General features: G+C 47.6%; 1 protein-coding gene across 1 annotated transcript in view; it reads left to right on the top strand.

The window, feature by feature from the left end:
• The window catches only part of LOC108926653 (voltage-dependent calcium channel gamma-3 subunit-like), a 30736-nt gene extending 12777 nt beyond the window's left edge, over positions 1-17959 (top strand). The window contains exons 2-4 of the mRNA XM_029246850.1: positions 9333-9416; positions 15663-15803; positions 16587-17959. Coding sequence (XP_029102683.1) covers positions 9333-9416; positions 15663-15803; positions 16587-17095 — 734 coding nt within the window. The 3' untranslated portion in view covers positions 17096-17959. The remainder of the gene's footprint in view (positions 1-9332; positions 9417-15662; positions 15804-16586) is intronic.
• The last annotated feature ends 1202 nt before the right edge of the window (positions 17960-19161 follow it).

The following is a 19161-nucleotide window of genomic DNA, read 5'->3' as shown; positions in this document are numbered from 1 at the left end:
TCCACTGCTGATCCACCATCCATCCATCCATCCATCCATCCATCCATCCATCCATCCATCCAACAACTGTTTGTCCACTGCTGATCCTCCATCCATCCATCCATCCATCCATCCAGCAACTGCTTGTCCACTGCTGATCCTCCATCCATCCATCCATCCATCCATCCATCCATCCATCCAACAACTGTTTGTCCACTGCTGATCCTCCATCCATCCATCCATCCATCCATCCATCCAACAACTGTTTGTCCACTGCTGATCCACCATCCATCCATCCATCCATCCACCCATCCATCAATCCATCCAAATGTGGAGGTACAGCACAGTGATGGAATAGCTACGCAAACCATATGTTTAAATTTTTTTGTTTCTCTTAATTTTTTTTCAAGCGAACGTCTCTGAAATAATCAGTTCTGAGTTTCGGTGTTTTGAAATGAAATATTACAGAGAACAACATTTGTGATTCAGTAAAATGAACAAAGAGTCTGAACACTTTTGCGAGATGTAATCGGGGTCGTAAGGAGGACAATCGCACACAGTCATTACGTTTGTGTGTTCATTCTGCAAAGCTGTAGCTTGAACAAAGAATCACAGTGTGGGGCAAGCAAACAACCACAGTCACAGCCATACGTGCGTTCGGCTCCCAGTATGTCAGCAGACAGACTGAACACGGTACGCCCTGATCACTCAAACCAACAGGAAACGATGGGGGTGCAACATTTTTCTTAACAAATTCTCAACTGGAAAAGTGTATGTCATACATTCCTCTAAAGTTCAGTGAAAGGAAGAAATTGACACGTTGTCTTCCATTAATACACACACACACACACTTTCAGAACCGCTTGTCCCATACGGGGTCACGGGGAACCGGAGCCAACCCGGTAACACAGGGCGTAAGGCCGGAGAGGGAGGGGACACACCCAGGACGGGACGCCAGTCCGTCGCAAGGCACCCCAAGTGGGACTCGAACCCCAGACCCACCGGACAGCAGGACTGTGGTCCAACCCACTGCGCCACTGCACCCCCCCCCCCTCCATTAATACAACTTAACGAAATAACTCGACAGAAAACTTTTCTTTTTCTACATTGTTATGAATGGATTTTCCACAATAAACCAGCAAGCAAAATTCATGTGATGAAATTCCAATATGTCATGGGGGGCAGCTGGTAGTATAGTGGTTAGAGCTATTGCTTTTGGACCCAAAGGTTGCTGGTTCGATCCCCAGCTGTAGTACCCTTAAGCAAGGTACTTACCCTAAATTGCTCTAGTAAAATTACCCAGCTGTATAAATGGGTAAATAATTGTAAGCTTAACATTGTAATTTCACTTTGGAGAAACGCATCAGCTAAATAAATAAATGTAATGTAAATTATTAATGATCTATTAAAAAATAATTTAACTCTGATTGTGGGTGGTGAAACATGTAAAGAGCACTGCTTTAAATGTAAAGTAAGTCCTTTTCCTGATTAAAAAAAAAAAAAACGGTCAAAAGGAGCGTGTCTTTTGGTCATCATGTCGTCCCTGAGTTTTAGAAGTGAGAAGATTCCTTTCCTGGGCTGCTGCGAATGACCAGCTTTTCTCCGTGAAGCTCGGTCACTCAATCTTGGACGAATTTTAATTCACAGGGGTTCTTTTATTATTACTGTCCAAGGCAATTTACTTAGGTTAATATAATAACAAGCTGCGCACAATTATGTACCCATTTATGCAGTAGGAGAAATTCAGTGTAAGTACTTTCCTCAAGGGAACTAAATCTGGAGTGGGAATCTGAACCAAGACAGCAACACTGACCATTACTCTACTTGCTTTCCCAGGATTCGGTTAGTAATTAGTGTTTTTAAACAACGTAATGCGGGTTAAGAAATTGTCCACACTTCTTTGTTGAAGATCATAGAGAATATCGGTGGTCTTCGTAGCTCAGGTTGATGGTTGAGGTGTTCGGTTGATCGCCAAGCTCGGCATTTAGGTTGCAAACGTTTCATCACCAGTCCAGGTGACATCATCAGTGCGTCACCTCGAGTGGTGATGAAACGTTCGCAACCTAAATGCCAAACTCGGTGAACAACCGAACACCTCAACGTTTCTTTGTGCCTGAAAAGAGAACTGGAGAAAATCTGAAAGCGTCGGTCTTCCAGAAGCGGAAGAAGCAGATATTATAATGTAGCCGCTTCACGTCAGGTCAACCTAGCGGGAATCCTCCCTGGATTGTGGTGAAAATCAAACTAAGTGCCGGGCTAGGAAACCGGAGAGATTGCGGAAAAGCGCTGATAAAATGGATTCTCTCTCTGTTGTCCTTTCCTTTTCATTTTGTCTCTGCTCTTCTCCCTCACATTGTTCCTCGTCTTTTCTCCTCTCGCGTTGAATAGCGCAGGGTGCCCGGCGTGGCGGTGTGGGAGCCCCGACGGACATACCCAGTGAAAGGGGTGCTGATGGAATGTGTGCGGTGGGGGGGTGGGGTGTCAGAGGCGGTCTTACGCTACCCTGGATAGAATATCACCTTCATCTGCGTTTAATTTCCCTGAGTCCCTTCCAACAAAGGCAGGCTCTTTTAAGGACATCTCCACTGAATTATTCACTTGGCTGGCTTTCCTTGAGTGGCTTGTTCTCTTCCCTCTGAAAGGCCTCACGCCCAGCGGCACCTCCTTGCCCTTTGCTTGCTGGCAGGAGCGATGCCCGTAGTGACAGCGAGGGCGCAGCTCTGGTGGCCCGGAGGCCAAGGAGTCGGCGGAGAAAGTCGTCCCGGCAAGCTGTCGCACCCCCGTCGCAGCATCTGGAGCTCCGTGCCCCATCAGATGCTGCGGCGCACTAATGGTTCGAAGAGTTTTGTGAACGCGGAGAATGTGACTGGAGCGATGGGGGCTTCTCCCCAGTTCTGCCCAGTTGTGTTCAGACCACTGCTGTGCACATTTTGACCCATGAACACATGATGCAGGAACTATTGCTTCAATTACACTCATATGGCAGTAGTACATAAGTATGTATTTTTCTATAGATCTTCTACCATCATCTCTTGCTTATTCATTGTGCTGGTTATTTCAAATATAAAGCTTTTGATATATTTCAAGGTGTCGTGGGCGGCGGAGAGAACCGGGACGGCAGGACCCAAGTGCGGAGTCGTTCATTTGGATTCAGGGGATCAGGCAAGTTCTCGGTGTCAGGGAAAGGCGAGTGGTCGGTCGATCGGCGGTCGGGGTCAGAGCGGGGATCCATGGGCGAGGTCAGGAGACAAAGCGAAGAGTTGGTCGATCGGCGGTCGGCGTTGAAGCGAAGATCCGTGGACGTGGTCGGGAAACAAGGCGAAGGGACGAAAACCAGAGGGCGAGAACTGAGAACAAGGGTTGAGCATGCACTAGACGTCGCGGTTGTCTCTGACGAGATTCTGCAAGGTATGGGAGCTGAGGAGGGTCTTTTAAAGGGTGAGCAGTTAATCGGGTGCTGGAGCAGAGTCAGGTGCTGTCGGTTGAGTTGTGGGCGTGGACGTGACACAAGGAGTATAATTTCATTTTGACATATTTTAAGGAGTGTATATGTAATGTAAACTCTTCAATAGCTGGGAAACTTTTAAAAGTTACATGATCAATGAAGTTACAAGATCAATAATCTTCTGAAAAGTAATCTTTTCTTTCTTGGTGGACTGAAGCAACATTAATTTTTCTTGTTAAGAGGACAGTTGCCCTTCCCTTTAAAACAGCGGGTTGTTTGGTGAAAGACAGAAGACAGCGGTGCCATAAAAGGGATCAGACAGAAACTCGTGAAATATGCGCTTGTTAAATGCCGCAGCCCATTTTAACAGGGATGTTGTGGCAAGAGCCCAATGCTCTTGCTTTGAGAACATATTCTTCCGTTCTGAAGCTGATGTAAGAGTTCCCTAAAGTTGTGAGCGAGCATATTCATTTTGAATGGCTAGGTTGTGTTTACAGTCTAAAGAAAAGGTGACCTTCCCATATTATTTCAACACTGAATGGGCATTTCATTTGCAGTGGAAATATTTTGGCACACACACACAGTCTGAAACCACTTGTCCCATACAGGGTCACAGGGAGCCAGAGCCTAACCCAGCAACACAGGGCAAGGGGCTGGGGGGGGAGGGGACACACCCAGGAGAGGACACCAGTCCATTGCCAGGCACCCCAAGCAGGACTTAAACCCCAGACCCAGTAGAGAGCAGGACCTGGTCCAACCTACTGTGCCACTGCATCCCCTAACTACACTCCATGTAACCTGAATGTTACACACACACTGTGTACAACCACTTGTCCTGACAAACCAGAGCCTAACCCAGCAACACACACATTTATGTATGATGATATATATACATACATACATACATATAAATATACATATACAGTATATACATATACAGTATATATATATATATGTATATGCTGTAAATGAGTTCAAGATTCTGCAATATAACGAACAAATATCCTCTCCAGAAGAAGGGCTTTCCAGTGAGCATGATCAGGTCACACTAGGCCACGTCTCTGAGCAGACATTTTTCTTCAAAGTGACTCCAAATGGTGACAAATAGTGATACAGGTGGTCCCCGATTTACGACGGTTCGACTTACGATTTTTTCGAGTTTATGGTGGTGAGCTGGCAATAGGCATTCGGTAGAAACCGTACTTCGAATTTTGAATTTCGATTTTTTTCCCGGGCAAGTGATCTACATCTCCCATTCTGTCACGCAGAGGTGCGTATTAGGTGTATTAAATGCATTTTCGACTTATGATGGGTTTCGGGAAACGTAACCCCATCATAAACTGGGGACCACCTGTATATAGTGTTATGAACCCACACACCTTATTCACTGCAGTGACTTACCCTGCTAGATACACTACTTACACTGGGTCACTCATCCATACATCAGTGAAACACACGCTCTCTGTCACTCACACTATGGGTGAACCTGAACAGCATGTCTGTGGACTGTGAGAGGAAACCAGAGCACCCAAAGACTTCCACTGCTAGATACACTACTTACACTGGGTCACTCATGCATACATCAGTGAAACACACTCTCTCTGTCACTCACACACTATGGCTGAACCTGAACAGCACGTTTTTAGACTAATTGTGGGGATGATCACACTCTCCTGTCCTGAATTTCTTGTCCCCATACGACGCTGCATTGTTTTTTGTTTGTTTGTTTTTACCCCGAACCAAAGACAACTGGCCAATTTGCAAGCAGGGCCATTTAGTAGAAAACTGCGAAGTAGTCACGTGTTCAGGAAATATCCTCGGACAAGCGGCGCGCAAAAGCTTTCGTTAATGATCCCAGCTCCGCCCACACTCACAACCTCGCCCTTAATTGCCTGTTAGGTAGATCCACTTCTGCGAGATTGCTGGAGTTGCCGCTCGCTGCCCTTTCCTGATGGCGGCTGCACACTTGTATGGAGAGACTTTAATTAAAGCCCCAAATCCTGTCTGATCTCTTTTTCAAGATACTTTGAGCGAGAAAGGCTTTTTCTTTTCATTTCTACAAAGAATTTCCATTGCTTCCGCTATTGTGCGTGCGTCTGCGCGAGAACCGAGCCCGATAAGAATTTTAATCCTTGCAGACGTGTGCTAGTTTGTGGTGCTCTCCGTGTTTTTGTGTTCTTGGGCTCCTGTCGCCCGGTGTTGGACTTTTGCCGAGCAGTGATTTTCTCCTGTCTTCCGTTCACGTTTTGGCAAGGCTCCCGTTAGGTCCGTTTTGGTTCGTGATGGCTGTTGTCTTACCCACCCTTGGCCTAATGAGCGCACAAGCGAGAGTGTGCGCCCAATAAAACACACACACACACACACGCCTCCCTTTCTGCAAACAGGCATCTCCCAGTGTTCTGGTCCCCTGTTTGCCGCCGTGCTCCTTAGCTCCCTGCACTGATTCATGACCTTGGGAGTCATTGCAGCTGCTGCTGTCCAGCCCCGACCCCCGCGGGACACGGAGCGACCCCCTCTCTCATCTCACTCTGCTAAACTCTTCTTTCCGCCGTCATTTCGCTCTCCTCTCCAGCAAGTCCCTGTCGGTGTTTCAGCATCTCGCTCCATCGCTCCGCCTAAGAGGAAAACTGCGGCGAACTGGCAGTGCATTTCAGGAATTCAAGCCTGGCGTCATTGTCATAACCGCCACAAACCTTCCAAGGAATTCAACATATCTTGCTTACTGTCCCTTACATATGAAATTGCTGTATATAAAGGACATCATCTGCTTCTGTAAGTGTAGTTATTTTGTTTTTTTTTTATTAATTCATTTATTTGATTCTGTTATTATGTTTAAATAACATACATAGTAATATAAGGTATGTTATAGGCACAGTTCAGTAGAAAGTATATTCGCTGATGTCATTTCTGCGGATAATGAATTTAAATTTTACCTATTATGTACCAGTAAAATAAACTCTTAATCAATACATAAAATCAATATAAGTGGCAAAAATTTCATCTACTTTTGCAGCTGCATTCTAGTGGAAATAGAGCACACTGGTAAAAGGTAATGAATAGTTGCCTATTGAGACAGAGCTGGACCGACAAGCACCCAGTGCATCAACAAAGAAATGGTCAAGGGATGGTCAAGGGAGGGGGGTGGCAAGAGAGAGAGTGTGTGTGTTCCCCTGATGTCTGGATGAGTGACCCAGTGTAAGCAGTGTATCTAGCAGTGTAAGTCACTGCGGTGAATAAGGTGTGTGGGCTGGTAATGCTACCTAAAATTCATTAGAAGTTGCCTTGGAGAAAAGCATCTGCTAAGTGAATAAATGTAAATGTAAGGTGTACCAGTAGGGGATGCCGCCTTCTTGTGTCACCTAGCTTAACATGCCCACGGGACCCACAGTGGGTCCTCTATTAATTCACTCTGTGTCCATCCACTGTATGCATTGCACTCCCAATGACACCACGCTTGTCTGCCGCATGTCGTACAGTCAGTCAATTAACACTGCTTTTACCATATTTTTAGGTATACTGCAATGGACAAGCGTCCCATCCAGGGTGTGTCCCAACCAGCCAGATCTCTCATCACCAGAGCTGGGTGGCTGACAGATACATTTAGCTGTCTACGTGGTATCCATCTGCAGATGAGCGCAGAGGTTTTCGGCCATTGCAGCAGGGATCTAACTCTAAATCTTCCGTATTCCTACAGCTCCTGGATAACAGCGACCACTTTAACAAAGAATGTGCCAGTCAATGACAGCAGTAATATCTACGTGGCCAGTGCATTTTGCAGTGTAATTGTATAATGATGTGAAACTGCGCGGCGCCTCTATACCTTGACTGAGCAAACGCGTTTCGTTTTCAAGCAATATGGATATTTACACTATCGTCTGGGAAACGAGCTGAGATGTTCAGACTGTAAGGCGGAGTCTCCACAGGAACGCAACAGGAGACCCGTGTCCACATCTCCGCGAACGTGTGACAAGTATCTCGCAGAGACGACTCTTCCTTTTGTGTTTTTGTGTTTTTCCTTTCCCTCAATCAGCTCTAGGTGAAAAGCTGTTTAGCGGAAAGGCTGCAGCGTGGGGAGATTTAGACCCTTCGAGGAATATTTAGGCATTAAGTGTGGAAGATTTGCTGGGCATTACATCCCACTTAGCGACATTATCTCTTTTATATTTTATCTTAAGGGGCCTGAGGGGGGTGCTCTGGTTTCCTCCCACAGTCCAAAGACTTGGTGAATTGGTCATTGAATGGGTGAGCGACTGTGTGTGGCTACCGTGCGATGAACTGGCATCATGTCCAGGGTGTACCTCTCCAGCCTTGCCTGGTGATTCTGGGATAGGCTCCGGATAACAGCGACCCTGATTGGGACCGGTGGTTACTGAAATTGAATCGATGAACGGATGGGTCCGAGGGGGATCGAAAGAGTAAAGTCGACAAATATACCACGGTTGTTTAATATATCCTGCACGCCAAAGTGACTTTACCACATAGGGTGGAGCAGAGCCTACAGCCACCGCCTTCGGACTCGACGGACCTAAGCTGGAACCCCACTGCTGCTGTGGTACCATCGATCAAGGTGTTTACCCTAAATTTACTGTATAAATGGGTAAATCATTCTAAGTAGCTTAACACTGTGCAGTGAGTTGGAGGAAAACATCCACTAAAGAATTGAAATTCAACTTTGGCTGGGTCCTGCTCTCCGGTGGGTCTGGGGTTCGAGTCCCGCTTGGGGTGCCTTGCGACGGACTGGCGTCCCGTCCTGGGTGCGTCCCCTCCCCCTCCGGCCTTACGCCCTCTGTTGCCGGGTAGGCTCCGGTTCACTGCGACCCCACTTGGGACAAGCGGTTTCAGCCAGTCTGTGCTTGTGCGTGTTTTACTGCGGCTCTTCAGTACCTCTGGGTGAGAAGGGGATGATCGGAAAAGTACTGACAGAGGCCCGTCTTCAGCGTGACGACGTGTGACGCGTCGAAGGGCCGCGACGCACCCAGTAATGCAGACAGGACTCGCTGTTAAAAGTGTGACGGCTGACAAGTATCGGAGAGTAACGAAAGCGGCGTCCGCAGCACGTGGGCCGCGACAGTACGCCCCGGGGTCGCGAACATTATTTGTGTCGATCTGTCGTCGTTACCCCAACGGCGGGTAAGGGGACGATCGATGGATCCGCGGAAGCGCGGCAGCCGAAGCCTCAGCCTGTTTCCCCGCCGCTGAGCCTCAGCTGCACACACGTGGGGAGAGCGATTCCGTGAACTGTCCTCATACCGCGTTTCAAGTCAATATGATTACTTGGGATGTGAACGCAATTATAGGCCATTACGTTTTAATACTGTGTTCGAGGGAAAACCGCTCTGTTCATACCCGCCGAAATCTATCAAAGTACAGTTTCACGTTTTCCCTTTCATTTTTATTTTTTTGCTTCAATTACATTATTCATTTTGTATCCTTAGCTTAATTGTGGCCTATAATTGTGTTTTTCCTAATATGCGGAGGATCCTAGCGATGAAGTTTCTTCTATCAGACAAAATTATAATCGTCGGATCTCGATGACAACTTACGGTTTCGTGTTATTTCTTATAACGGACTCGGACCGCGGCAGCCGATCTGAGAAACATTGTCATCTGCGGTCCCTGATTTACACCGGTTTTACTCTGTGTTCTTGTATTAGGGTTATTATAGCGTCCCAGTGTTGCTGTTATTAGAATAAAAAAGAAAGAAACTGGGATTCGGCAAACATAAGGACTGAAGCCCTGGCTTTCTTGAGCACCTGGAAGCGATGAGCTCAGAGAGAACCCCCTCACACACACACACACACAAAGACAATGCCGCCAACACGCTCGCACCCTGCTCCCCCCCCACCGGAACGCAAACACACAGCAGGAGGCTGATGGCAGCTCTCATGGTGTTCTCTTCTCCACTGCAGGCACATTCAGAGGCGTCTGTAAGAAAATCGACCACTTTCCCGAAGATGCGGACTACGAGCAGGACGCAGCAGAGTACCTACTGCGTGAGTATGCCCAGCCCCCCCCCCCCCGATGGAAAAAAAACGCTCGAGCGCATCTCCTCGTGCGTCTCCTCCTGTAGTTTCTCTTCTGAGGCTCTCCTCGCCGACATGAAATTATTGAATGGGTTGGATTTTAATGGCAGTTTTTATTTCACTTTTATAATTCAAATTTCGGGAGGTTCCTCTATTTAATAGCCCGTTCGGCAGCGTCATCACTTTTTAGTGAAAAGGGTCTTTTGGGGGTCAAAAGAGTAAAAATTAGTATGTGGGGCTCGTTCATTTGCATATGTAAATATACCCTGTACACCGGTGACTTTGTCCTCCGTGTTCTTTGACTTTCAGCAAAAGTAGAACATGACACTGCTGTTCAGCACAACATCTAAAAACATGGTACCTACTGTGCTGTTTTGTTTAAATAACGCCAAACCCTCAGTTATATGATCGGAGGGCTGTATTTTAGTCAGAGCCTGGCTGGAGTGGCCAGGAGGAGACGTAATTAATTAAAAAGCATCCTAATTTCAGCTTGAATCGTCATTAAGTTTTCTATTTTGCCATTGTTTCGCGAGATCGATCATCTTCGATGATTTGACTGCCTTTGTCGTTTCTCGCTACATGCTATGATTTACTCAGTCCAATTTTTGAAATTGTCATAAAAGAGCAAATAAAAGCACTTAGTACTCTTGATCATGCATGCCATGCAGTTGGCTCAGTGACAAATAACCCTCAAGGATCAGTACTGGATCCCCACAATGACATGTGCTTAAGGTCATCAATAACATTTAATTCATATATATGGAAATGGAGCAATATTGGAATGTGGAAGCACCAGCCAGTTGGGTCTGACTCTTGGCTCGCGTGGTTTTCTAGACAAGGGAGGAATAGAAGTGGTTTGCCAGTGCCTTCTTCCATGTATGCCTGGGGGGTTCCAACATGGGGAGAAACACGCAAGCTCCACACACACACCATGAGCTGGACTCAAACCCCACACCTACCAAGCATCTCGGGAGCCGTGAGGCACCAGCTATAGCAGCAGCGCAACCATGTCTCCTGTAACAGTATTATACATAATTTTTTTGGCATCTTCTTTAAAGATTTCATAAATGCAGATGATTTTCTGATTCTCTAACCTCTTATCTCCACATATTGCCGACCTCTTCCCGCCATGTGCCTATGCATCATCAGAGTATGATTCCCCCCATCCCTCATTTCTCAGGCCGCGTGTCGTAAAAGAATGAACATGGAATTCGATATCTCGGAATGGCTCCGCGCTGCCCTTTTAGCGGCAAGGGTCATCAAAGTCGGCTGTCGGCCATCATGCTGAAGATGCAGGGCAGGGATGCGCTGGTGCAAATTTAAAATGGAGCGTGGACGAGTTAGTAGAAAGGAGCATATAGCACCCCGAGCAGATCATTAGTCCACCTGTCCGAGGTGTGGCTGGTGTCTTCAGACGGATGGATCTCCTATAGCGTTGCCTGCTCTCACGCCTGACAGCTGCTGTCAATCTGATGGGCGCTCCTCCTCCCAGCATGTTGGGCCTCAGCCTCATGGGCCTGTTAGTCGCTGTGCTGTCACTGCTGCTCGGTCACCAAGGGAGCTTGCCCCCGCATATATGTGTTTGAACATCGCGCAGGACGGTCATTATTAGAGCAGAAGTTCAGTCAAGTTGACAGTTCGCTCATGGAAATCCTGATAAGCCATTAAATGTGAGTGTTAGATTGAAGATTTTTTGTGTACTTTTTATCCGATGCTCAAGAGTGTAACAATATGTGTATTTGTGGAATGGTAAATGTTATGTAACAGTGCCGGCCTGTGTTAACATAACAAATCTGTGTTCCGTGTGACTCAAATTGCAGTTGCATACACGTACATCAATGTCCTGCTACGAAAGTGTATACAGTATAATTAGACTTTAAGAGGTGCAGGTGTTACCTAAGTTGTATATAATCAGAGCAAGACATCAATCATAACTCCTATGCAAAGGCTTCTTAGTTTACAGACACAACTGGGAATGGAAGTTTGTTCGTAACTCGGTTTGTTTGTAATTTCAAATTCACTTTCACCATTCTGCGCTAATACCAGAATCATGGGGTGGGAATCACACTGTAACAATTGCTTTTTTTGTTAAATTTGTTAAATTAAATTCAAACTAGAGGGCACGGTGGGTCAGGGGTTCGAGTCTTGCTCGGGACAAGCAGTTGTACACATTGTACGCATAAAATAAAACTACCTTAACATTAGAACTGATTCAAACTGACTGAAAAGAAGAAATATGTAATCCTCGCAATCTCTTAAACAGTCTTGATTCGACATACGTGTGGAATGTCAGCTTCCGGCCCCTTTCAACATTCTACGTGATTTACACAATAACGCCGCTAATTTGTTATTGCAAGTTTCTTGCAAGAATTCTGAGCCCATCGCTCAGAACCCCTTTGTTCCCAAGTCCAGTACTCTACATCACGCTGTCAGGTTCTGGGATCCCTCTGAGGGCAGAGTTGTGTGGAGAAGGGCGCTATGCGAGTGAACGAAACAGAACAGCCTTAGTGGCTAGCACTGCGCCCGGTACGCGAGGAAGGCATCCGCACTGATCCTGCAAACCTTTCCAAAGGCCAAAGCCATCAGACAGAGGGCAAGAGACCCTGCAGGACTGCACTACACTCACAGGGGAGGAAGAGTGTGGCTGGCCTGGCAGTCAAAACAAAACTGAGTGCAAATGGCAGTTGGGTTGTAACCCTTACACAAATACCCACATACCCATAGAAATAATCAAACACATACAGGCAGCACTAAATAAACACACTTTCTGATGCTGAAATTAAATGTCATTTAATGTCGGTGACCTTTATTTAGCCGGCAGCTCTGTCCAAGGTGACATACACTCTTAGGTAATTAACTTTATAATGATTTATCCATTTCACAGCAGGGTAACTATGTAACTCAAGGGTAGTAGAGCAGGAGCAGGAATCAATCAAGGGACCTTCAGACTACAAGGCAACAGCCCTAACCGCATACTTTGAACACTTCAAAATATGAGCCACAACAGGTTTCTGTGCACTGGGTCCTTTTGGGCGACACCACAGTAAATTCCCGGCGGTTGTGATGCCAGAACGTTCCGGAATTTGTAGTCTGAACTTCGCCGATTCCGTTGTTTCTCAGCAAGAGTCACGTTGTTCAGACCAATTTGGCCGACTGATCCAACTCACAGTGGAAAAAAAGACATAACCATAATCATGAATATTATTAGACTAGAAATATTATAGAAGATACAAGTTAAACTTGTGTGTCCATGATTTTTTTATAGAAATGTCCTGAGGAGCACCAGTGTTATTTTAGGCTTTTTCATGGCTTTCTGGCACATCCCATTGAAGCTCTGGTGCCATGAACAATAAGGGAACATTGTGATGGTGCCTCCATGCTCCCATGCTGCCATGAAGCCATCCTGCAACCACACCTACCCAGTGCAGGGCCTGCAGACTGACACAGCTTCCCATTGGCTTACATTCTTAGTACATCCTTCCATCATTAAACAGTATACCATTTTTTCATGCAATGCGCTTATTATTCAGCACATTTGTTTAGTTAAGCAGCAACTTTGCATCCACAACAGGTATTGCTTTCACTGGCTACTGCACGTTTCACTCCACAAAGCACGTAGCTGCTGTGCTTCTTCCACAATAAGACCACTATATATACTTCCTACTTCCTGTCACATGACAGCCTCGACCAATCACATCGAATATGGTAAACCTAACTCACAGCTACAATGAATTCAACACTTACTTTTAGAAATAAACTATAAATACATACACACACACACACATACACACAATGTCTACAACCGCTTGTCCCGAGCAGGATCGCGGTGAACCGGAGCCTAACCCACCGACACAGGGTGCAGGGCTTGAGGGGGAGGGGCACACCCAGGATGGGATGCCAGTCTGCTGCAAGGCACCTGCAGCGGCACTCGAACCCAAGACCCACCAGAGAGTGGGACCCGGCGAAGCCCGCTGCACCACCACAACCCCCCTAACAATAAATATTAAAATAAACTCACACACATTGACCAAAACTGCTTGTCCCGAGCAGGGTCGCGGCAAGCCGGAACCTAACCTGGCGGCACAGGGCGTGGGGCTGCAGGGGGAGGGGGCACACTCAGGACGGGACGCCAGACACACCCCCAGTGGGACTCGAACCCCAGACCCACCAGAGAGCAGGACCCGGCCAAGTCACTCCCTTTCCTGTGCAATTCATGGTAACAGTTGTAATAATTTGGATAATACGTGTCACTCACATCGTGACACATTAAAAGAGTAACATTCATCTGTATTATCTGACACTTAATTATGTTACTTATCTTTAAGTTTTAATTTCAGGTGACATATCATACTAGTCTCAGCGGCACTTTGCCTAACGGGGTGGTTTCACGAAGCTAATGAACCCCGTTAGGCGAGGGATTGGTATACCGACATTTTCCGTTTCAAAGTGGAATTATGGATAACGGAGGCAGCAATACTTGGAAATTAACGAAAACGAAGGAATGTTTCATCTCTTTCCACAGGGGAAATATTAATGAGGTGTAATCTGGGTGGTCATTTATTTTCGGAAAGAAACCGATAAATAAAATGAATGGGGGGCAGCAGGTGGAAGCCTGGGAAGGTGACAGGATTCTCTTCTGCCTAAGGGGTAGAATGGTGATCACAAAGGCCTCCCGTTGCCGGCGCAGAGGGAGATGCCTTGCCGTCAGATAGATGCACGTCCAAATGTGCTTTTCGAGCACGGCGTCCCTATGAATTGGGCACCGTAAGATCGTCCCCTTCAGATATGGAAATTTGGATATGCAGACGTCTATAAATATAGAAAGCTTTGCGTGAGAGGCTTTCTCCAAAGTGAATTGATAATGCCTATGGCTGACGGCTATCGCTTCGATTCCCGTGACGGGTTCATCCTTGTCAGTGATTGAAGGGATTTATCCATTAGGCAGTTTCTGCGTGCCGTCGTACGTCCGTTTTTATTGGAAATGGGTGCTGAGAGGATTGTCGTCAGTGTTAAAGCTCAGAATCTTCCCTTTGTTATTTCTCCCCGTGACAGCTCAAACAGACGCAGGTTTATATTGCTTTACGTTCTACCAAAATGACGTACGTGCCGCTTCCGAACGTATGCCTCCGACCTGTAGCTGGCGTTTTATGGCACGTTTCAGACCGTTACGGAACTGACGGAGAACCGGAAAAAGTTGGACGGCGACGCAGAAGAGGATCCAAAGGTTAGAGACATATTTCCTTGAGGGAATTATATTCGCCCTTAAAAAAAGTTCACGGGAGTGGCCGGGATTGAGCTTACTTTCTGGCGCAGCACCTTTTCCACTCAGATAAGCTCGGTGCAAAAGTGGGACAGTGCGAGAGTCCGCTAAGTGTGGTGCATTTTGGATTAAAAGCCGCGGGGAGGCTGTATCAGTTCGCTGTACCCCGGAGAGTGCTTTTAACCAGCGTTCGCCCATTACCGTCAGCAAATGTGATACCTGTGATACCTTTGCATGGCATTAGAGCATCCTGAAGTTATATAGGTTAAACTGAGGGTGATCTGTGACTATCGCACAGTTCGTCCCTCCGGTATTTGGAAGGACATAGACCGGCAGCCCGGTTCAAGTCCCAGAAGGGGGTCTGCTGTTTTATGCTTTAATTTGAATTTCCTCAGTATAGGTGAGTACAGTAAAAAGCTGCTTTGGATAAAAGCTGCACTTGAGAAGCAAAATAAGTGTCATTTGATCATCTAAGCCATGTCTGTCCATGCCTTGGTCGTGCGTCCAGTTCGCACGTAGACCAGGTGCGTGCTTCTTTCCTGCCTTAAGCAGTTTGAAACTAATAGGACGCAGCGCTCAGAGCCCCACGCAGGTGCTCTCCCTGGAGAAGAGTAATCTGCAAGGCCAGAGTCTCTCGCAGCCAAGGATCCAAGCGCTGCGTTCCGCTGCGGGATGTTACGGAGGAGCGTGTGCCGCATCCGCGCGTCCAGAAGCGGGGAGAGGGGCTGCGCATGCCGTGGGGATGAGGGTCACAGCGTGGTTGAGATCCTCTGATAATTGGTGTCATCTCTTGCTCCTGAGTGGAAAGCCTATCTCGAACACGACCGCGCGCTATTCAACGTCTGCTTTATTTTCATGGCGGATGCAGCAAACACACACGTGCTGCGTGTGCACGTACGCGCTCGTTGGACCAGCGCTCTGGTGCTCAGGGCCGTGTCTCTCTGTCTTACTTACAGGGGCTGTGAGGGCGTCCAGTGTGTTCCCCATCCTGAGCGTGGGGCTGCTCTTCATGGGGGGGCTCTGCGTAGCTGCCAGCGAGTTCTACAAGAGCCGCCACAACGTGATCCTCAGCGCCGGCATCTTCTTCGTGTCCGCCGGTGAGAGGCGCCTTGTCCGCGCCGGTCCGCGCAAGCTACGGGGTCGATCTCGGAACCTTTGGATTCGTGTGACGCAAGCGCTCCGGTGTAGCTCAGGGGTTCGCGGAGTGTGGAATTTGTGACCTTTGTCGTGCGCTGCAGCATAACAACAGCGTGCGTGTGCGCGCGCGTCGGGTTCTGAGCGCCGCCCTTCTCCGCACACGCTACTCGTGCAGATAATTCAGATTACATTACAGGAGGATGCCAGCGGGTGCTCCGTAACGGTGTCCGTGGGTGAATACGAAAGCCTTTTGTCGATTGGCTTGAGGAACGTTGGCTCACACACCCTGCATCTTTCCCATATTTGTGTTGATGAAATGTTTACAGCATGTCGTTAGGTGCGAGTAATGCAAAAAATTAGCCTAATCGAAAGCCCCATATGGAGAGACCATGTAACTCAAGGCAGTTTATGGACTGTGAGCCAAAACTGATGCCCTTCAACATAATGTCGGTAATTTCATTTTCGCACAGGATGCACGTGCCAGTCCATGACCACTCGTCCTTAAGGGAGTTAGAAACCATTTCTCCTCCGAGTAGCACCCTGCCCTGTTTAAATGCGTCGGGTTTGTGACTGGGCGCAACTGCATGAAAGAAAATCCTAATGTTGTTCCCTTATTGTTATTCTGTCCTCTGCGTGACTAGTGATGGCTGTATCCATGTGCAACGATATGGAATGACAAGCCTCAGCTGCGTGGCGTAACCTCCCCCCCCCACCCCCCTTGTGCTCCCACCCCCTTGTTGCAGGGCTCAGTAATATAATCGGGATCATAGTGTACATATCGGCCAACTCCGGGGACCCAGGCCAGAGCGACTCCAAGAAAAGCTACTCGTACGGCTGGTCCTTCTACTTTGGGGCGCTGTCTTTCATCATGGCCGAGATGGTGGGGGTCCTGGCTGTGCACATGTTCATCGAGAAGCATCGGCAACTGCGCGCCAAGTCACGCACCGAGTTGCTTAAGAAGTCCACCTTCGGTCGCATCCCCGGGTACCGCTACCGCTTCCGCCGGCGTTCCAGCTGTCGCTCGAGCGAGCCGCGCTCGCGGGACGCCTCCCCTATGGGCAAGGCGTTTGCGGGGCCCGCTGCCGCTGCTGACATCTCCATGTACACTCTGTCCCGGGACCCTAGCAAGTCTGCCATGAGCTCCCTGCTCAACTCGGAACGGGAGTTCCTGCAGGCGCACAACTCCATCCCCAAGGACTTTAAAGACACTCTGCACAGTAACCCCGCTAACCGGAGGACCACCCCAGTGTGAGCGAGTGGGCTTGGGGGGCAACAGTGACCCTGGTGCTCCAGGTTTGAGACACCACCAAGTGCAAAAGCACACCAGTTCCCACTACATGAATGGCCCCTAGGGTTTGAAAATCTTTCTATAATAAAAACTATATGGGTATATATAAATATACATATACATATATATATATATATATACACATATATATATAATATGTATAGACAAAATATAACTGTTAGATCATTGGTGCTTCCTTTTTATTTGTCTTTCTTCACTTATGGCTTTATTTTATTATTACCACATCTGTGATCAAATAACCTACGTTGACAGGCTGCTCGAAAAGACTATTTCCTTTTTCTAAACACCTTTCGCAGAATAGCAATCGCAGTTATTCTCGGGTTTGCCCTGCGGCACGTTGTAATGAAAGCTGTGCTGGGGCAACCTGCTCTGCGCTTGAGAGAGGGAGCGAGAGCTGTGTCTGTGTGATGGACCGAATCCCGCTCCCCGCCTGACCCTCACGTGATTGTACGCAGCAGCTCGGGCTCCAGTGGTCTCGGTGGGTGGTCTCCGAGCGGCCGCAACCCTGTGCCACTGCCCGCAGTGCATTGGTCCTCCCAGGTGAGCCTCCCGCTACACCGCACACCCCCTCTTCTCTTTCTCCACCTGGACGGACGTCCACCCGCTTCCATCTTCCTTTCACGAAGCTTCCCCCCGCCCCCGGTTTCCACCCCTCGCATCTGCCACCGGGCCACGCGCGGCATCGGCGGTTAACTCTTTCCCGCTCCCCTCCCTTTCCCATAGATGTCAAAGCCATTCTGTTCTATGCCAAGTTAGTAGTATCACATTATGCAATAAGAAAATGTAAGTGGAGAAAAGAACAATAAACCTAGCCTCTCTGTCAATGCAAACGGAAACGACGGTGTTTTCTGTGACGCTCCGTGGACCTCATCTCTGAGAGAGAACTCCTGACATTTACAGTCCGCAAGCGGCGCGTATTACGAAGGCCACAAGCGAGAGCCTTTATTTGCTGGGACAGTCCATGTCTGTGTGCTCTTTTCCGAATCATTATGTGCCCCTCTTTCGCACATTCCCTCGCATTATTATAAGAGTTCTGGACTGAACACCTAGCAGATACCGCACTCTTAGCTGTTTTAACAGTTTTTAAATTGTTTGTATGCTTTAAGAGTTTCTTGGTGGTTAATACCTTCTGAAGCCCTTATTTTAGCGTTCACTGACTGTCTCTGGCTTAGATGCACATAATGTACTAAGATCTGAAGCTGGGTCTCATTTCAACTTGCTCTGGAAATAATAATTAGCACCAGTGGTCCGTACGTGCCCCTCACTCTGGTGTACTGCAGGACTCGAGAAATACGGCTGATCACCTGCACACTCAACGCTGAAGAATTTAAACTTACCAGTGCACGGACACTTACGTCTTTGGATTGACAGGTCTGGTACATTAAACGCCGTAGGTCATTTACGTTTATTAATTTTGCTGACACTTTTCTTCAAAGTGTCTTACAATGTTATGCTGCTTACAATTATTTACCCATGGTTAATTTTACTGGAGCAATTTAGGGTAAGTACATCACTCAAGGGTACTACAGCTAGAGGTGGGATTCAAACCTTCGCCCTTTTGGGTCCAAAGACAGCAGCTCTAACCACTAGAGTACCAGCTGTCAAGTTAAACAAGTCTTTGCTTGAAAACATCTCATGGAGACTTGGAAACAGAGTATTTATTACTTCCCTGCTGAGCTCTGCAGCCCTTCTTACCACTGACTAACAGCTGTGATTTTCAGTCAACTGCCACCAGTGTCACTCCCACAATGCATTGCTCAGTAGATATGTAACCGAAACACTCCAGTTACAAGCAAAAACGGAAGAGCTGCACATGGCCCGTACTGTGGTCTTCAACATGCTTGGAAACCCAGCATTAGTACCACAATGGTCCAGGTTAACGCAATCTTAAGAAACTTGGTGCCTTCGGCATACTCATCCTCCAGCTCCAGGAAGCACGCCGTTCCCACAATGCTGTTGGGTTGTATGTCTAATCCCAGAGGCCAGGCGTCTGTGCCTCACGAAGGCAC

The sequence above is a fragment of the Scleropages formosus genome, chromosome 20 (genome assembly GCF_900964775.1).
Source record: "Scleropages formosus chromosome 20, fSclFor1.1, whole genome shotgun sequence".
NCBI classification, from domain to species: domain Eukaryota; kingdom Metazoa; phylum Chordata; class Actinopteri; order Osteoglossiformes; family Osteoglossidae; genus Scleropages; species Scleropages formosus.
This window is presented reverse-complemented; position numbering and strand designations above follow the sequence as displayed.